We start from the raw sequence: 16,870 nt of genomic DNA on the forward strand, positions 1-16,870 counted from the left end.
TGGTAGTCTGCCCTGACAGATCTATGGAGCAATCAGGCTGAGGAAGCACAGACATTTTGTATTTACAAACCCCTCTGCTGTGTTGTGCTGCCTTCACAACAGCTGTACAGCGTGGGCCAGCCAAAGTGCCCTTACAGCTCCCATACACTGCAGAGTGATGAGTGCCAAAGTCACCCTATTTCTCACAGGGCTTTGCCTTTAGCACATTCTCTGTGTGGCTGTATGACGGATGGCACTGGACAGGCATAGCAGAATTTGTGTGGTGTTGCTTAAAACCGGGGCAGCGTCTTTGACCCACAAAGCCGCCCATTCCTCAGAAGGACTGCGCTTCCAGACTGCTGTCTGGTGAGTGCCACAGTTGTCCTCCATTCCCCCACTTCTCATCCCTGAATTGTTGCAGTGCAGGTTACAGTGGCCACTGCAGCAGAGCATTCAGAGGACAGGCGGACAGGCCTCCAGAACACAGATGTCTGATTCTCACCCCCTCATTACGGCGAGTTCCCATGTTCCTAGTGGTTCTTAGTTTACATGTTTTAAGTTTATTGGTTCAGGAGTTCTCCATCCACTTTTATGTATAAGTTTATGTTTATGTATTTCCCCTATTTCCTTATGTATTAGTTCTGAAAAGTTCTCCCTTCTTCGATGCTCCATTGGTCTACTCATGTAATTCCCTCCCTTAAATTATACCTATTGGATATTCCTCTGTTTTCTCCTCCTCCTCAGTCAATCCCCATTGGTTGTTTCCCTTTGTTCCACCCCACCCCCCCACCCCCCCCCCTATAAAACAGTGTGCTCTCCCCTTTTTTCTGGTCTTTGTCCCTGGATCTTCCACAGCTGGTAAAGCAGCTGGAGCCTACACAGAGACCCGTCTCTCATCCTTTGCCTCTGCCGACGCTTTTACACCACCTCTGTTTGGGGCGAGCTCCTTTCGAAGGAGCCAGCTTTCCCTGCAGGCTGCAGCTGACAGCTTTCCCTGCAGGTTGCAGCTGACTCCTGCCTGCAGCAGCAGAAGCCAAGGATGTCTGCAGCTGGATGCTGTGCTGCCTGGGGCTGCCCCAACAGTGTCACCAAGTTACTTGCATCCACGTATTGTCACCTGGAGGCTGTTCCCATCATCTGTGGCTCTGCCTCCTGGATGTTCCTTCTCCCAGCTTCTCCATCAGCCTTTACCTGGAGGACCTGTCTCTTCCCAAGGCTGGTCTGACACATTTGATTAGTCTGATGGCAGGGTCCCTTTACAGAGTTCTGAAAAGGCTCCCTCTGAATGATTTAAATGGTTACGTGGTGAGCAAGAACCACAGCCACCGAATGCAGTGGATGCAAATCCCAGCCTTGCATTACCCACCTGCTGTTGCTCCTGTTCATGCTGCAAGCTTCCTTAAGAGCAGGCCCTTAGTCCCATAGTTGAATTATTGGAAATCTAAGTACAGGCTGGAAGTGTGAGATTGTTGAGAAAATTAGCCAAAAAGAAAATTTAGATCTATGACTAAATTAATCCCCAGATTAATGCTATCAAAGCAAATGGTGTTTATAGAAAGTCTTGTTTTCTTTATATTCATGTGAGAGAAAATCAAAAGAATGCTAGAGGCAAATTTTGTCTAGCAGAATTGGAAAAGAGAGCATGGGGACAAAGCTGTAATTACTGGTATTTCCTATCTGTTGAAACCTGTGGGTGGAAAGAGAGTCAGTGAATAGGGTACATTCAATGGCATTAAAATTGGTTTCTTTTTCTGGACTTTAGCTCAACACTGCAAATTAGCAGGGGGAAAATAAGCCTCAGAGTGAACAGGCAGAGAAGCCAACTTCATGTTACCCTTTGCTGTTAGGAAAGAAAAAAAGGCATTTTTTTCCTTCACGAATTCAAATTCCTAGCAACCCGAAGTACAGCTGCACACTGACAAGCAAGAAACATGCAACATTTCTCATGTGGTTCACTGTTTGTGTGTCTATATACACACCATTACCCTGTTTCCCTTTCTAAACATATTATTTTAATGAAGAGAGGACAAGCATGCTGTTTAATTAACTCTTGCTTTATAAAAACGACATTCTGACCCAGATTCATCATGGTGCAACTTAGGTACCTGCAGGGGCATCTGACTTTAGATCATCCTGTATCCAGTCAATGGAAGGGATAAGACCCTTCCAGCCATGACTTGGACCACCAGATATCAGAAGTGACATTGTTAGGCACCCATCTCTTTCTGTAAACTACTGCAGGTACTTAGGATGACCTAAGTCAGCCTTTCACAGAACTAGGAAGGATGATTTGAGACTTCAGTGTATTTCTGCTTATGACTGTCATCCCACATGCAAATTTCTCCTGTAAGCAATAGCTGTTACTGAATTAGCTTGACTCTTTATTTTGTTACTGAATCAGCTGTTACTGAATGGGCATTACTGAACCCCTGTAGAAAAAAAAGGACAATTAAAATATGTTTTTCTTACAATTTAAAAAAATGTACCTTGCAGTTTGAGATCACTGCACAGCCCTAAATTGTTCCAAATAAGTCCTATGACATAAAATGTTTACTTAGTTCCCAATTTTTTTCACAGCAGTTAATAAATTGAGTAGTTTGAGGCTGCATTTTCCTTAAAGTTTTAAAAGAATAACTGAAACTTACTGATATGTAGCTATAATTAAAAGTGGTATATTATGAATAGTAATAATAATAACAATATTGATGTTGATGTTGTTGGGATAAGCTAGGGTTAACAGTTTGCTCAGTAAACAAAAAAATTCTATTTGAAGCACCAACCCTTGAGTACCTGTCAGTCCAATTATCTCCAAACCTACCTGAAATACTGCAAACTATAGTAGGAAAATCTACTTTGAGTGAAAGAATAGTTTTTACTATTATGTTTTCAATGGCTTTAATACAGCCTGCTCTTACATGCAAGAATATTGGTTTGTATTAGATGACTGTTTAAAGTGGATTTTTGTCTTAACTATTCCACAACATGATTTAGTATTTAATTAATACTGCTTCAGTTTAGCTATATATGCCACTGGAGCAATGCATTTCCTAAACATTTCTGTAAATGGGTTGTATTTTCACTTTACTTACCGGAGCCCTCTATTTAATAATTATCGAGCCCCAGATGAAAACCAGAAGATTTGTTCTCTTCTGCATTTCTCACTGCTCATGCACAGACACAAGTGCTGCTGTCATCCGTACCTTGCTCTAGGTTAGCCTTGCTCACTGTCAAACCCAAGGCCAGGCTGTGATCCCGTATCTATTGTAGCAGGACATTAAAAGAGAGAGCAGTGCTTCACAGAGATGCCCTACGCAATGCTGGGGCCAGGCCCTCAGTTCTGAGTTCTTCAGGGAAGGGATTGCAGCTTTGTACTTGGATTTTTGGGTTTGTTGTTTGGGGTTTTTTTAATGTGTCAAACTACTGTTAGAATTGCAAATAAGATTTTTTTTTTTTTTTTTTGTCTATTGAACTTCAGCATGTCTTAGTGCACTGTTTTATCTTCCAAATCCTACCTCAGCAACACATGGGGATTACAGGGCACAAGTCAGGTTTGGCACTATTTAAAACATATGTCCTCTGTTTAAGACTTAACTATGATTCATAGTTAATTGTTTTAAACTTGTCACCATGGTACCAACAAAAAATCCTAAGAAATACAAAGTGACCTTTGAAACCTATCCTAACTCTCAGGTTGCTGCCACTGAGGCACACAGAGTAGTTCTGCATCCACTTGGGGTAATTCTCTGTATGTGGTGCTCAGGTGGGCTTTATCTCGGCTCCAGAGGAGATTTGGGCACTATTATTGTGCCATCCACTTGGTTATTCCAGCTTTCATCCCAATCCCTGGCTCTCGGCACAGGCCCGGCCTATCTTTAGCACTGGAGACCTAATGGAAGGGTGCAGTAGCAGCACAACCTCAGCAAACCCTGAGTCAAGAAAGCTTCACCCCCACAAACACCCATTACTGTTTACTGACACAGTTAACTTCTGGCTTTGCCCTCTGTCTGCAGGCAGTTTCCCACTGGCCCTGTGGCACAGCCCTGGATGGATGCTGGATGGTTATGCTGGAGGTGGGGAGCAGAGGTGCCCCAAGGTGTGGTGTCTGCCAGCCGCTCTCCCCAGCTGGCACGCACGGCCTCACTGCTCTTGGTCCTCAGTGCTTGCCAGCTACAGAGGCTGAAACAGGCCAGCTGCACCCTAGGCTTCTCTTTTCTCTCTCTTTTTGCCTCCTCTTTGGAGAGCTTGTTGCCCTCCACATTTCTTAAAATGCATTTTCCCTGTCTTGATTAGTTTGTCTTCTAAAACTTCTTCAGGATTCCTGTGGGAGATGATGTTTCTTGGCAAACAGATGCGTTTTTAAAGAACAAGACATGCCAGCTACAATTTCCAAAGGTGTCTCAGAAAGTTCATATTCTCTCTTTTCCAGGGAGCGTTTACTTTCCGCGGGAGCATGATCGACATGCCATTACTGAAGCAGGCACAGAACATTGTTACGCTTGCCACAGCCATCAAGAAAAAATGAGCTGGTAAATGAAGCTCTCTCCATGGGGCCCCAGTAGCTGTTTTAAAAGATGACTATAATACATGGGGGGAGGTGAAATTAAAGATGTCAAGCTTAAACAGAAATTCATTTCCATTTTGCAGATCTGTTATAGTTTGCTTACCAGAATTGCTAATTACTAAAACTATTCCCAACTCAAACCACTGCTCACTCCTGCATGGCCCATGATCTACTCATAGCCCACAATGAAGTTACATCACCAACTCTGTGACATCACAGTAATTACTACAAACGTGGGATTATGACTTCACTGAAGGAGAAGGGCAAAACATAAGCCTGAGTTCTGTTAAAACAGCAGAAGAAAACTGATTCAGTTGTTTCTATCTGTGCTTCTTCCCACTCTGATACAGAACTCCTGGCAGAAAGGAAAAAGCCTCAAATAATGATGCACCAGTTGAAATAACTGTGATGAAAATCTTTACCGTGTGAGCTTTGCTTTCCCCACACATCACCCTTCTGTAAATGTGCAACAGCCATTAAAAATAATGCACCAACAATGCAGGACTCTTGACTTTCTTCTCTTTTTTTTTAAGCAGTCGCTATTCAGAGAGTTTCCTCCTGGAAGCGTCCAGCCCGGGAAGGGTTGGATGGCAATAAACTTGTAGTTTTTGGAGACACAATGCAGCAGAACTTGTGCATATGGTCTCGAGTCAGATTTACATCACATTAGGGATACGGCTACAGATCATGTGGGCTGTGTGGTTAACGGGCTTAGTAAAGCTGTTTTGAAGAGGTTAACCCAGCTTGTAGTAAGGGTAAATAAACATAACAACCAGGCATTGTCCTCTATTCAGCATGTACTCTTATATGGAGGGCTAAAGGGTATTGAAGCTGCAGAGGATCAACTTGTGGTTGCCAGAGGACTCCAATGAAGTTTGAAACACCAACAATCAGAGATTTTGTTTCTGTTCCTCATTAAATCATGAGCTTTTGTGCTCAGACTATGAACGACTGTTCTTTAAGAAATTAACAGAATGGGAAGTTTTAAACTATGCACCAACCTTTTCATGACCTACACAGCAGCTATGCTGCTGCACTTAGACAAACACCGCAGGGAAGGCTGTTCTGTTTATTTAAAATTGTAAATAGAAAACAGTTGTTTTTAGTTTCGTTTCTCACCGCCTCCATGGCCATTTCACGTATGAAGCCACAGTGCTTTATTCCTCCCGTTCCTCGCCTAGCGTGTTTCCCCTCCGTCTCCGAGCAGCGATTTCACTGATTTCGGGTTATTTTTGGTTTAATTAAGCGGAGAGGGAAAGGGGGGAGGAAGAACCCCACCAACCGGCCCGCGTGGCCGCAGCGAGGAAAGGGAGCGCGGGGGCGGCGGGAGCGCCTCTCCGCGGCTCCCCCGGGACGGCGGGGACACGGCGGGGCCCGGCCCGGGAGTGGCGAAGGAGCGGGGCGGGGGGCGGCCCCCCGGGGACGGCGGGGACACGGCGGGGCCCGGCCCGGGGAGCGGGAGGGCCGCCCTCCTCCGCCCTCCTCCGCCGGGGCGGCCCTGAGGGCGCGGGGCGGGCGGGCGCCGGCGGCAGAGCCCCCCCCCCACACGGCCCCTCCGCGGAGTTTGGGGATGAGCAGCGAGGGCCGACCCCCCTCTCTCCCCGTCCGCCACCCGGGTCCAGTCCGAGGCGCTGCGCCGGGGGATCCCTTACAGCGCGGGGACCTCCGGGCTAATCTGATTAATTAAAGACTACCTGCTTATATGGCAGCTCCCCCTCACCCCCGTGCGTTTCAGGACACCCTCCGTTATTAATTCCAGGCTGACTAAATTATGGGCGGCACTATTAAAACATTATCAGAACTAATGAGAAACAATTACTTAGGAGATGAGCTGGGACGAGCCGTAGCCGGGCACGCGTGTCATTCTCCCCGCAGATTGCGTTAATAAATCATCAGGTGCACGGCAAGGCGGCGGCGAGGCCTGGCGCAGGGCACGGAGGATAAGATATATGAGATAAGGGTTGTTTGGGGTTGGTTTTTTGTTGTGGGTTGGGTTTTTTTCTTTTTTGGCATAATTTTTTCATTAATCTCAATAGGACGCGTGTGGTGTAGATGGTTTTATTCCCTTACTGCCGCTCAGGAAGAGGGAGCGGGGGGAGGGAGGAGTAAGATGGGGACGATTTCAAAAACTAATGTCTTCATTGTTTTACTGAAGTCTTAATGACCAGGCGTGACAAGCCCGCGGGAGCTGCGCGGCTGCGGAGGGCAGCGCGGGGGCGGCGGGAGCGCCCCCGAACCCGCACCCACAGCTCGCCCGCGCTCGGCGCCTCCTCTTCCTCGTCAAACTGGAGGATATTAGTCCACTCTCCTGAGGTGTTTACACGCACCCTCCCTCCTCTGCAGCTGACTGCTTAAGGAACTTCGTGACCCGTACGTGGAGAAATCGAATATGCTAATAAAATGCTAGATATATTCAGATTTTTCCTTAAATTTCCCTGACACCCGCGCCTCCAGCGGAAAATCCTGCTTCCTTTTAACAGCCTTAACGATTTTTGCTTTATCAGAAATAAAATCCGATTTATTTGGCTTTTCCGTTTACTTTCCGAAGCTTTCTGTGATTTTCCGGCTTTATTCTTCTCCTCTTTCTTTCTTTTTCTTTCTCTCTTTTTCTTTCCCGCCTGGTGCTAGGCAAGCAATTGGTGAAACAAAACAGATTATAAGATTAGCAGCAGGATTTTGTGCATATTAATGATAGGGAAGGGCACCGAATGGGTTTGTAATTGCAGATCTTGCGCTTGGGATTGGGAACTGTAGCCCTGCTACAGCAAAGACCCCCCTGTGAGGTTTTCACATTGGAACTTAGGGGAAAAGTGAAAAAGTAATTACCAGAGCACAACACTGAAATGTTAAAGCACTTATTCTTTCTTTCAGCGTTCTGTTTTAAAGGGAGAAATCGGGCAAAATGGAAAATAAATTACTTTCAAATAAGTAGGTTAGCACCTGAATGCTGGTGCGCATTTTCCCGGCTTTTTTTTTTTTTTCCCTTTTTTTTTTTTTTTTTTTCAAATTCTAGCAATTATTTAGCCGGGCATTGCAGACCATCCAAGCAGCAGAAAAGGCGGAAGGGAGGGCAGGGAGACCCCGGGAACACAGGGGTACTGCGCCTGTGAGGGTCGAAGCAAATATGGCCAGGACAGCTGCTCAAAGCTGAGGTTGGAAATTTAGAGGGATTTTTCCGGGGTGGTTTTTTTGTTTGGTTTTTGTTTTGAAATCGGGACTTAAAAGGAAAAAAAGATTGTTTTGGTTTTCTCTTCGACAGAAACATCAAACGGTATTTTAGCAAGGGATGCATTTCACAAGCACAAATCCCTTACAGGAACGGCGTATTCCTTGCAATATCGAGAAGTAACCTGACACTGAATTTTAACTCTTATTAAGGGTTGCTCCGTGTTTCTTGAGCTGCTTCAGCCCCCTCTGAGTTTACTCTTCCTAAACTCTGGATTTTTGCGTTTCGAGCTCAGTGCTCCTTTGCTGACTTTTCTAATCCTTCTTTCCCGTGATTAACAGCCAGAAATGGCTTGACTTTAATGGCACCTACTCGCGCGTATTGTTTTAATTCTGTTTACGGAAAATCAATGTATCTGGTGGAAATTAGGCTTTGAAAACTTTTTTTTTTTTTTTTACGAGCAAATAAAACGGAGTATCTGCTCCTCGGGCAGTAATTTCTGATTTTGAATTGAAAGAGGAAGGGGGGTCGGGGGGGAAACTAGCTTTGACTGCGTTTCATCCATTCCATCCCTTCAACCCTCTTCTCCCACTTTCACCTCACTCAGGTTCAGAGCATGGCAAAGTCCCGAGGCAGGGCTAGTTTATAACAACTATTATAATTATTAAAAAGTGGGAAGAAGGGAATATAAGATCGTGCGGGCAAGTATATTATTTTCTATTTGTCCCCATTGCTGCTGCTAGGCAGCCGCGCACCCCGCGGAGGGGAGCCCCGGGGAGCAGCACCCGGCGGGGCGGGGGGAACACTTCGGGTGGCTTTGGGGTGCTGGCATTTGCACGAGGTGCCCTGCGGATGGGAGGGGTGTCCTCCCCACCCGGAGGTGAGAAGCTGCCAGCAGTGCCCGGGCGGCAGGAGGAAGCCCCCGCAGCGTTCCGCACTGCCGCGGGACTGCCGGGCTGCAGCCCTGAGACCGGGCGTGGGATTGGATGGATGGATGGATGGATGGATGGATGGATGGATGGATGGATGGATGGATGGAACGCAGCCCCTGGTCTCGCAGGGATCGGGACAGTCCCATGCCTTCCTGGGCTGCTGCCAATAGCCCTGGACACCAGGGAGAAAGGGAAGGGGGGAAGGGAAACGGGAAGGAAGTCAGATGGAGGAAGAGGTGATTTAATCACATTCATTATTCTGCCACGAAAACGGTCTCCTCCAGCCACCCTCAGGCCCACAGAATCCCTTCAGTCGGGACCAGGGTGCCCATGGAAAGGCCACCCGCAAAGTGGTACACACACACACACACACACACACACACACACACACACACTCCAGCCTGGTACCAACGGTGACTGAAAGGGACAGCACAGAAATTAGTGCTCTCCATTTCCATCACACCTTCCCTCCCTGTCACAGTCCCCACTTGGCCTTGTCCTTTTGGTGCTCCTCAACTTCCCTTTGCCTCCCAGCACTGGGTGTCCCTCAGTGGGAACAGAGTGGGGGCTTTCCTCCTCGCATTGGGGTGCTGGGAATGGGCTGCACAGTGGAAATGTCCTGCATACACCCACACTGCAAGCAGGGGAGAGATCAGACAGCCTTGCTATGTTTAGGGTGATTGCTTCCCCAATTAATTCTGAAGCTCCCAATATCTGATATCAAAGGCAATACCGTAAGGTGATGCTCAGAATGATGTCTTCAGACGTGCAGGAGGCCCTGTTTCTAAAGCTGTTGTAGGTGCCCACTGCCTGCTGGCATCATTTGAAGCTGATCATCCTGATGAGAATGAGGAGTGATAAATGCCTATGCTACCTTCTTGGGCCTCTGTAATTTAAAGTGTGACTCCATGTAGCTTTGGATCTTATGTTTAGAATTTTATTCCTACTTCTTCTAGTGCTGCTAATGTCATCAAAGCTGTGCTATCAAGCACAAACACCAGTTAAGAATTTTCTGAACTGAAGCTTGTTGAAGGTAAAAGCCTTGTCTCTGTGTGAGACATGCCTGCAATAGCCTAGACTTTATGGCAGACATTCACACTGCTTTGAAGACCTAGTCTAGGCTTACAGATACCTGACTTCCTTCCTGGCTTGTTTTTGCAGTAGTCCCTAATGTATTAGTAGTGTTTGTGCAGGTCTGTTACTCTATGGGATGCCACTGGAAATGCTTCATGCTACCTCTCCATGTCCTGCTCTGTCTAAAATTGCAGCTCAGATACAGTCAGTAGTGCATGTGTCGCTGCAAATCTGACCATCACTGACAGCCCTGCCTCCAGATTTGTCACTGAGAGGCCTCTGCTTGTACAATACAGAATTAAATACTTGCAAGATGAGGGGGAAACCAGTGGCAGTGGACGTGCAAGAGCTGTCTGGTTACATCACTGGTATTACTGTGCAGGAGTACAGGCCAGGGGAAAAAGTCACTTTCACCCTCTTCAATCATCAGCACTTGTGTCATCAGCAAAGAGTTTGTGTTTTAGTTTAAACTACTGGAAGAAGTTCCCCCAGGTCTGTGGTACTTGGCGGGAGTGCTGGAAAGAGCCGTGGTCTCTGCCCACGAGGTGCCTCAGAAGGAGCTCACCCTGCAGAGGGTGCCCATCCCTGCCTGCCCCATGTGACTTTTGGGGTACTTGTGAAAGCTGCCTGCTCATTTGAAAGCATTCAGGCACTTTCAACTCCACATCATGACTCTGCTCAGAGACCATTTAAAATATGTAGTAGGTAGAGACATCTGTTGCCTTCTTTACAATCAGTTTTGAAAAAAACAGTTCCTCCTGAAGGAAAAGGCCAGTCCTGTGCTAAAGGCAAAACCTCTATTGGTGCAATTCTAAGGTTTTGCAAGGAGTTACAAAATCCAGAGGCATGCTGGGTTAACTGACTTCACCATATGGACTAGCTGGTGTCTAACATTTTGTTGAATATTAAGAATATGCCTAATTTACAGAAAAAGGCACACAGTAAGTTCAGTAATAAAAGGTAAATAAATATGTCTCTACATTGTGGCTATATTAAGCAATTCTTTCTCTAATGTTTAATAAGCATTTGTTAAAGTGGGTATGTGAGGGCGATGTGTACAGACCACATTTACTGACAAAGCCTAAGGAAATAAGTGTGTCTTTGTGCCTAGGTTTTCCTAAGGCATGTATGTTCCTGAATATAGGCAGACAGAGAAAACTGGAAGGCTTCCCATTTTACGTGGAGGGAGGATGTAAAGATCTGTGCTTGGTTCCTGGCCTTGCTTCCCTATCACTGACATCAGTTTGTGTCAAGTTTACCAAAAAACCCTGCTGCTGTAACACTCCATTTGAGAGGCAGGGGGGAAAGGATAATAAACTTTTTTTAAATTGCTTCCCTGGCTATAAATTAGCATGCATTGGGCTAATTTTTTTTCCATGAACAAAAGCACAATTGACAGCAAGGCTTAGGAAAAGTAGGAAGAGAGTTCTGAGCCTCAAGGCTCCCCTGCATATTGAACCTGAGCAGGGGGAGGTCTTGTCTGTGCCCAGAAGTTGAAGGGCACCAAGAACTACAACAAAACAGTTGGGATTTTTATGTTTCACTGACTGTTTTTGCAGCTGCATCTTCCCCCCTCCTCCTCTTCCCCCATTATTTCATGTGAGAACCAAGTATGAAAATAGAAGCCATGGCTTTCCCTCCGGATACAGTCAATGTGCATAAAACCAGGGCAGAAATCAGCAGAGAGCTAAGGTTAGTTATAACTCAGTGTTATGGGTAAAAGCAGAAATTGTTTTCTGCTTCTACATCATATTTCATGTCTGTTACCACAGAAGCAAACGCAGGGCTGAAGCCCAACTGCATTGTGAGCTCAGTGGCTTCCTCTTTGCATTATTGATGCTCCTGATGGCATTTGAAGAGAAGCTGGTAGAACCCAGAGTTCTGCCTTTACATCTCCCCTTCCATGCTTGCCTCCCTTTCAGCCTTGGAATATCTGGCAAACGATCTTTTCCCATGGCAGAAGCTCATCTGAGGTGATTTTTCTCTGGAGCTGCTCTGTGGAAGCCCTTACGCTTTTTCTCCTCTGGTGCATCCAGTAAGCAGCCTGAACAAAGAACCAACTACAAGTAGATGAGCATGTAACACAACTTGCAAAGTAAGTGTTAACAGAGATGTGGCTGAAGAGGTGGGACAATTACTGGTAGAGAGTGGCTGAGAAAGAGCTGAGGAATGGGGATGGAGAGGACAGATGCATGCCTATTCTCTCATACCCTGCACTGGAGTCATCCCTTGTTCTCAGTATCCATGAGCACCTTCACTATTTGTAAAACAAGAAAGAATTTAATTGAAGACCAGTTGAGATGAGTTGCTAAAGGAAAGGGATGAGGTTTCTCTAGAAAAGGCAAGTAGGGAAAGCATTTGCCACGGGGCCTTCATGCAGGGGTAGACTAGGTGTCTACCTCAGGTCTTACCTAGGAATTTTTTATATTATTGCAAATTTTTGATGCAATAAAATGTACAGAGATGGAAATAAAAAAAGAGGAGAAAGAGGAATCTTAAAAAATGAACAAGGGAAGAATAGGAAATTTACTCTCTTACCCCTATATTTTTTCAAGCTGTGCTTGCACCTTAGTTTGCTGCCTAAATATCTACACTAATAAACAGCTTCTCCCTTTGAAAATTTTCTTTCTTTTCTTTTTTCTTTTTTTCTTTTTTCTTTTTTCTTTTTTCTTTTTTTCTTTTTTCTTTTTTCTTTTTTCTTTTTTCCCTTCCTTCCTTCCTTCCTTCCTTCCTTCCTTCCTTCCTTCCTTCCTTCCTTCCTTCCTTCCTTCCTTCCTTCCTTCCTTCCTTCCTTCCTTCCTTCCTTCCTTCCTTCCTTCCTTCCTTCCTTCCTTCCTTCCTTCCTTCCTTCCTTCCTTCCGAATTCCTTCCTTCCTTCCGAATTCCTTCCTTCCTTCCGAATTCCTTCCTTCCTTCCTTCCTTCCTTCCGAATTCCTTCCTTCCGAATTCCTTCCTTCCTTCCTTCCGAATTCCTTCCGAATTCCTTCCTTCCACAAGGAAGACCTACAACACTACTACTTAGAGAGATAAAGAAGTCTGTATTTTTGCAAGGTCCCTCCCTGATTCTTCATGTTCTTCTTAACTCAGTGCACCTTTGCTTCAGGGCAAGGTGGTGGTGGGCCGGAAAACCCAGATTGTGGTCTTCTGAAGAGGCAGGAACCCTGCCTCATCCACCACAAACTCCCTTGCAGAGATCATCTATCTTCTGAGGTATCTTCCCTTTTCATTTATAAGGAGTCATGTGAAGGCCCCTCTCCCATGAGTGTGTCAAGCCTCCCTCCAACCAGAAATCTGAGTAGATGCTGAAGGTGTGACTGGGCACTTGTGACTCCCAGGGTGGGTTTTCTGACAGGTACTGATCTCATTTCATGTATCAGTAACACAGCAGTGACTCCAGAGCACCAAATCTTTCAAGTTAAAGCACTCTCCTCCTACTCCCAGTCAGGTTCTGACAATGTTTATGTCCTTTAAAACATGAGGAGTTTTTGTTTGCATCTTGTTTTAAAACAAATTTACCCCAGAGGCAAATCATTCTTTTCTTACTGTATTATAGAATGGAACATTTGCAAAAGTCATTACAACCCTCCTACTTGAATCAATTTCAGACTAATGTCCTGTTATCCAAGGTTGTCAGTTATTTTTTTGGCATTATTTTGGCTGATTTTAAAATTGGTGTATTCTTCACTGTTACCATTAGAATTATATAAAGTGTCTTGTTTACAGAGCTCTGAAATGCTTTAAAATCAGCAATTGTCCAAACTGAAATTTATTTCATCCAAAACAATGTCCTGGACATCCAGGTGGTAATAAACATTTTTCAACTGCATACAAACTGTGAATTGTATTTGAAATTAAATCTCTGCATTAAAATCTGCATTGCTGAGCCTCCCGCTGGCAGCCACTGCTCTTCTGAAGAGTGACATCTTCCCCTGACACTGGTGGGGTGGGAGTTCTCGCACAGATGTTGCTGAATGGTTTCCTATCACTCTTCCCATACTGGGACTTTATAGCCACATATGCCGAAAAAGTACAAAGGATGCAAGGTGTGTGAGGAATACAGGAGGGAGCCACCTCAGATTTAGTAACCATAGATGTTTTTGTCCTGACATACAAGGGTGGAAACCATTTTATAAACCCCTATTAAAGCAGCATATTGCTGATGTCACAAATTATGTCATTTTTCAGCAAGCTGTTAGGTAGCAGCAGGATACTTAGAGGTCCCAATCTGAGTGCACAGCTTGAGGCCTCATCATCCATTGAAGTCAAGGAAATACTCCAGTCCCCTGGTCTTCTGTTTACAAATAATATATCAAGAATCAGGATGCCCACAAATGGACTTTCAGGCACTGAGCTAAAAGAAATACATCTGCGAATGTGTATTTCTGTACATATATCCATACATACGATATATTATTTGTGTATATGCATGTGTGCATTTATGAGTAATGCAACTGAAGTCTGCAGTCTGACATTAGATTTTCTTTAAACCATCACTTTTCTTTATTCTTTGATATATAGAGTGGATTCTTGATGACCAATTTTTCACACAGAATCCCCACCACAGTTAGAGATATCCACATCAAAAAGGGGTATACCAAGTACTTCCATTTTTTTCTCCTCTTTAACAGAGTGAGGGTATAAAAGACCTCTGATTTAACAAAATAATACATAAGAAGAGATTTATCTATAATGGAGTCGAGAGGATTGTGCAAAATAAAATAACAAAAATGTCTATACACTTACGCGTTAGTACAGCAGAATAGATTGTTGGAGGCTCTCCTCATCTGGATAAACCATATTTACTCAAATATGTGTTTTTCCCCCCACTAGAATGGAATACACCATTGTGTTTTTCCAACAATTCACATGCACTTGGGAGACAACAGCCTACATTAGAAGACATAAAATACATAGTATGTGGCCTGAGGTTGTGAAACAGCTGAAGAGAAGGAATTAAATTCAAAGCTAGCTGTGCCAAACTCATCGGTGGGTGCTTTTAGCCCCCCTCCCCATGTATTAGTGGGAGCCAAGGATGCAGTATCAAGGCACAGCTTTGTATTTCCTGACTTTTGCCAGCATGTTAACATCACTCCCCTGGCAGAATGAGGGTCCTGGCAGGGAGATGGATTAGATGGCCAAACATGGCATTTTAATCCCTACACCAGTTCCAGTATTTTGCTACTTATTTACTAACGTAGTTGGCTGTAACTTCCTCTACTGGAAATATTACAGGGTTGGATTAGCTTCTCCTCTGCAACATATCCCTGATTTAATTACCACTGCAGCTATCCCCCACTATCTGCACTATAAATACTGTTGCTTACAGAAACATGATTACAGGATTAGAGTTATTGGGCCCTCGCCCAGACAAACGCAGTGACACAGCATAGCACTGGCACCTCTGAAAGCTACACTGACCTCAGGCATCTCTACATCAAAGGCCACGGCCACAATCTGAGCTTCATTAACTTTCAAGGCTGAAGTTACAGGAGCACTACTTCCTCAGCCACTAATGGGAAACATTCTCCTCCATTTGCTGTTGAGGTGTTAAAAGTTCCTCTTAACATCAGTTACTGAGCTACAGCTTCACCGGTATCCCAGTAAAATAAAAATGAGTTGTGGAGTGGAAGCTGAGTTCAAATTGAAAAGCTGTGTTGGACATCCCTTAGTCAAGCAAAGGGCAGTCACCAGCGCAGGGATGCTTTGTGAGGAAGGACTAAAGGGGGAGGTGCACCCCGAATCCCAGACTGGGAGCCACAGGGAAATTCCCACAGCTCCTGAAGAGTTTCATATGGTTGTAACCAACTGTTTAATGACAGAGGTATGTGAAGGATGCTCTGGTTTTCATTTGTAGGATGTGATGTGCATGATTATGCAGCTAGATGCAGCTCAGAGCATCATCAGGTCCATATTCACCACGAGAAATCTGTGAACTGTGGTGATAACTCCTCCAGCCCCCTGGGTTCATTTGAACCTGCAAAGAGCAAACCTGGGAGGTAACATTTAATTCCAGAGAGAAAAGCTAGTCAGAGAGAGAACCACAAGGTGATAAAATACTAGGTTGGACCAAACGGAATTTTTTCTTCTAGCATACATTTCCTATGTGGAAATTTCTCTGAAATTTCAGTATACGTCAGTTCCGCTTTACGCAGGTGGAACATTAGTGTTTCCTTTGTCTGATAGATTTAGATGATGCATTCTGGCATACAGATCACCTCTTACTGTGTTTGCACAGTTCTAGCAAAGTAGTTTGGGGCTTGCAGTCTTTGCTCTAATTGAAGAAAGCAGGTAAGTGTCAAGATGACATGAAAGAAAGCCCAAGGTTTCATGACTCTCTATCCAGGAGGGGGACGAAATATTTGTTCCGTGAAAATACTTGAGAATGGTAGGACATAGTCCACCACAGTGAGCACAGAAAAGCAGAAACCAGCTTTGTATGAGAATTAAAGGGCTGAAATACATAATTTGTATTAAAAGACCTTAATAAGAATAATTTTTAAAATTAAAAAACAAATAAATAAAAATAAGAAAGTAGAATAGAGCTAGAGGGTTTACACTGAGGGGCTTGCTTTTCTTCAGTCCAGCTAGCCTTCTCTGGTGCTTTGCCTATGGGATTATAATTTCTACTTTTTGAGCTGGTGCTGAATAAAGTGGCTTGCCCATGAGCCTCCCAGCTGGGCAGCTGGATAAGGTGGGCTGGTCAGATATTGCCAGGGATAAGGGTATGGAATAACAGGCTGGCCTCTGGAGCTAAGCTGCTCCTTCTCCTCAGGAGGTAGGAGAGTTCCCCAGGTCTGAGGAGCTCCTCGTGGCTGGAAGATTTCACATGCTGGCTTCAGAGTTTCCTCCAGCTTGTATGTTTGATAAAGCTTAGAAGCTTTCTTCGGCTGGCAAATTTGACTTAATCTCTTGGGTTTGTTCTGCCCTAAGCATTCTGTTCATGTTATCAGAGCTCATTTCAGTTTCCCAAGCTTAGAGCTGGGTTAGGAACTGAGGCATGTTTAGAAAGTAGAGTAAGAAGAATTCAGCTGATTTTCAGCTAAGCACATTTTCACCACAGAGATTTACAAAAAGGCATTTATTTCATAGGAAGATGTCACTGGATTTCTTTTTAAATTAAATTGCTATCATTCAAAGAAATAGGAAATTCCTCCTTA

At 44.7% G+C, this 16,870-nt stretch overlaps 1 protein-coding gene across 4 annotated transcripts in view; it reads left to right on the plus strand.

Annotated features, from left to right (window-relative positions):
* The window catches only part of CLYBL (citramalyl-CoA lyase), a 192,228-nt gene that overhangs the window by 163,014 nt on the left and 12,344 nt on the right, over positions 1-16,870 (plus strand). The window contains exons 8-9 of one of the 4 annotated variants that reach the window (XM_082279338.1): positions 4,406-4,505; positions 4,624-5,037. In XM_082279338.1, the coding sequence (XP_082135464.1) occupies positions 4,406-4,501 (96 nt within the window). In that variant the 3' untranslated portion in view covers positions 4,502-4,505; positions 4,624-5,037. Of the gene's footprint in view, positions 1-4,405; positions 5,038-16,870 lie in introns of those variants that run through there. The other 3 variants (XM_082279339.1, XM_082279340.1, XM_082279337.1) reach the window with 3 other exon arrangements.

This window comes from Coloeus monedula (assembly GCF_965178545.1).
Source record: "Coloeus monedula genome assembly, chromosome: 3".
NCBI lineage: Eukaryota > Metazoa > Chordata > Aves > Passeriformes > Corvidae > Coloeus > Coloeus monedula.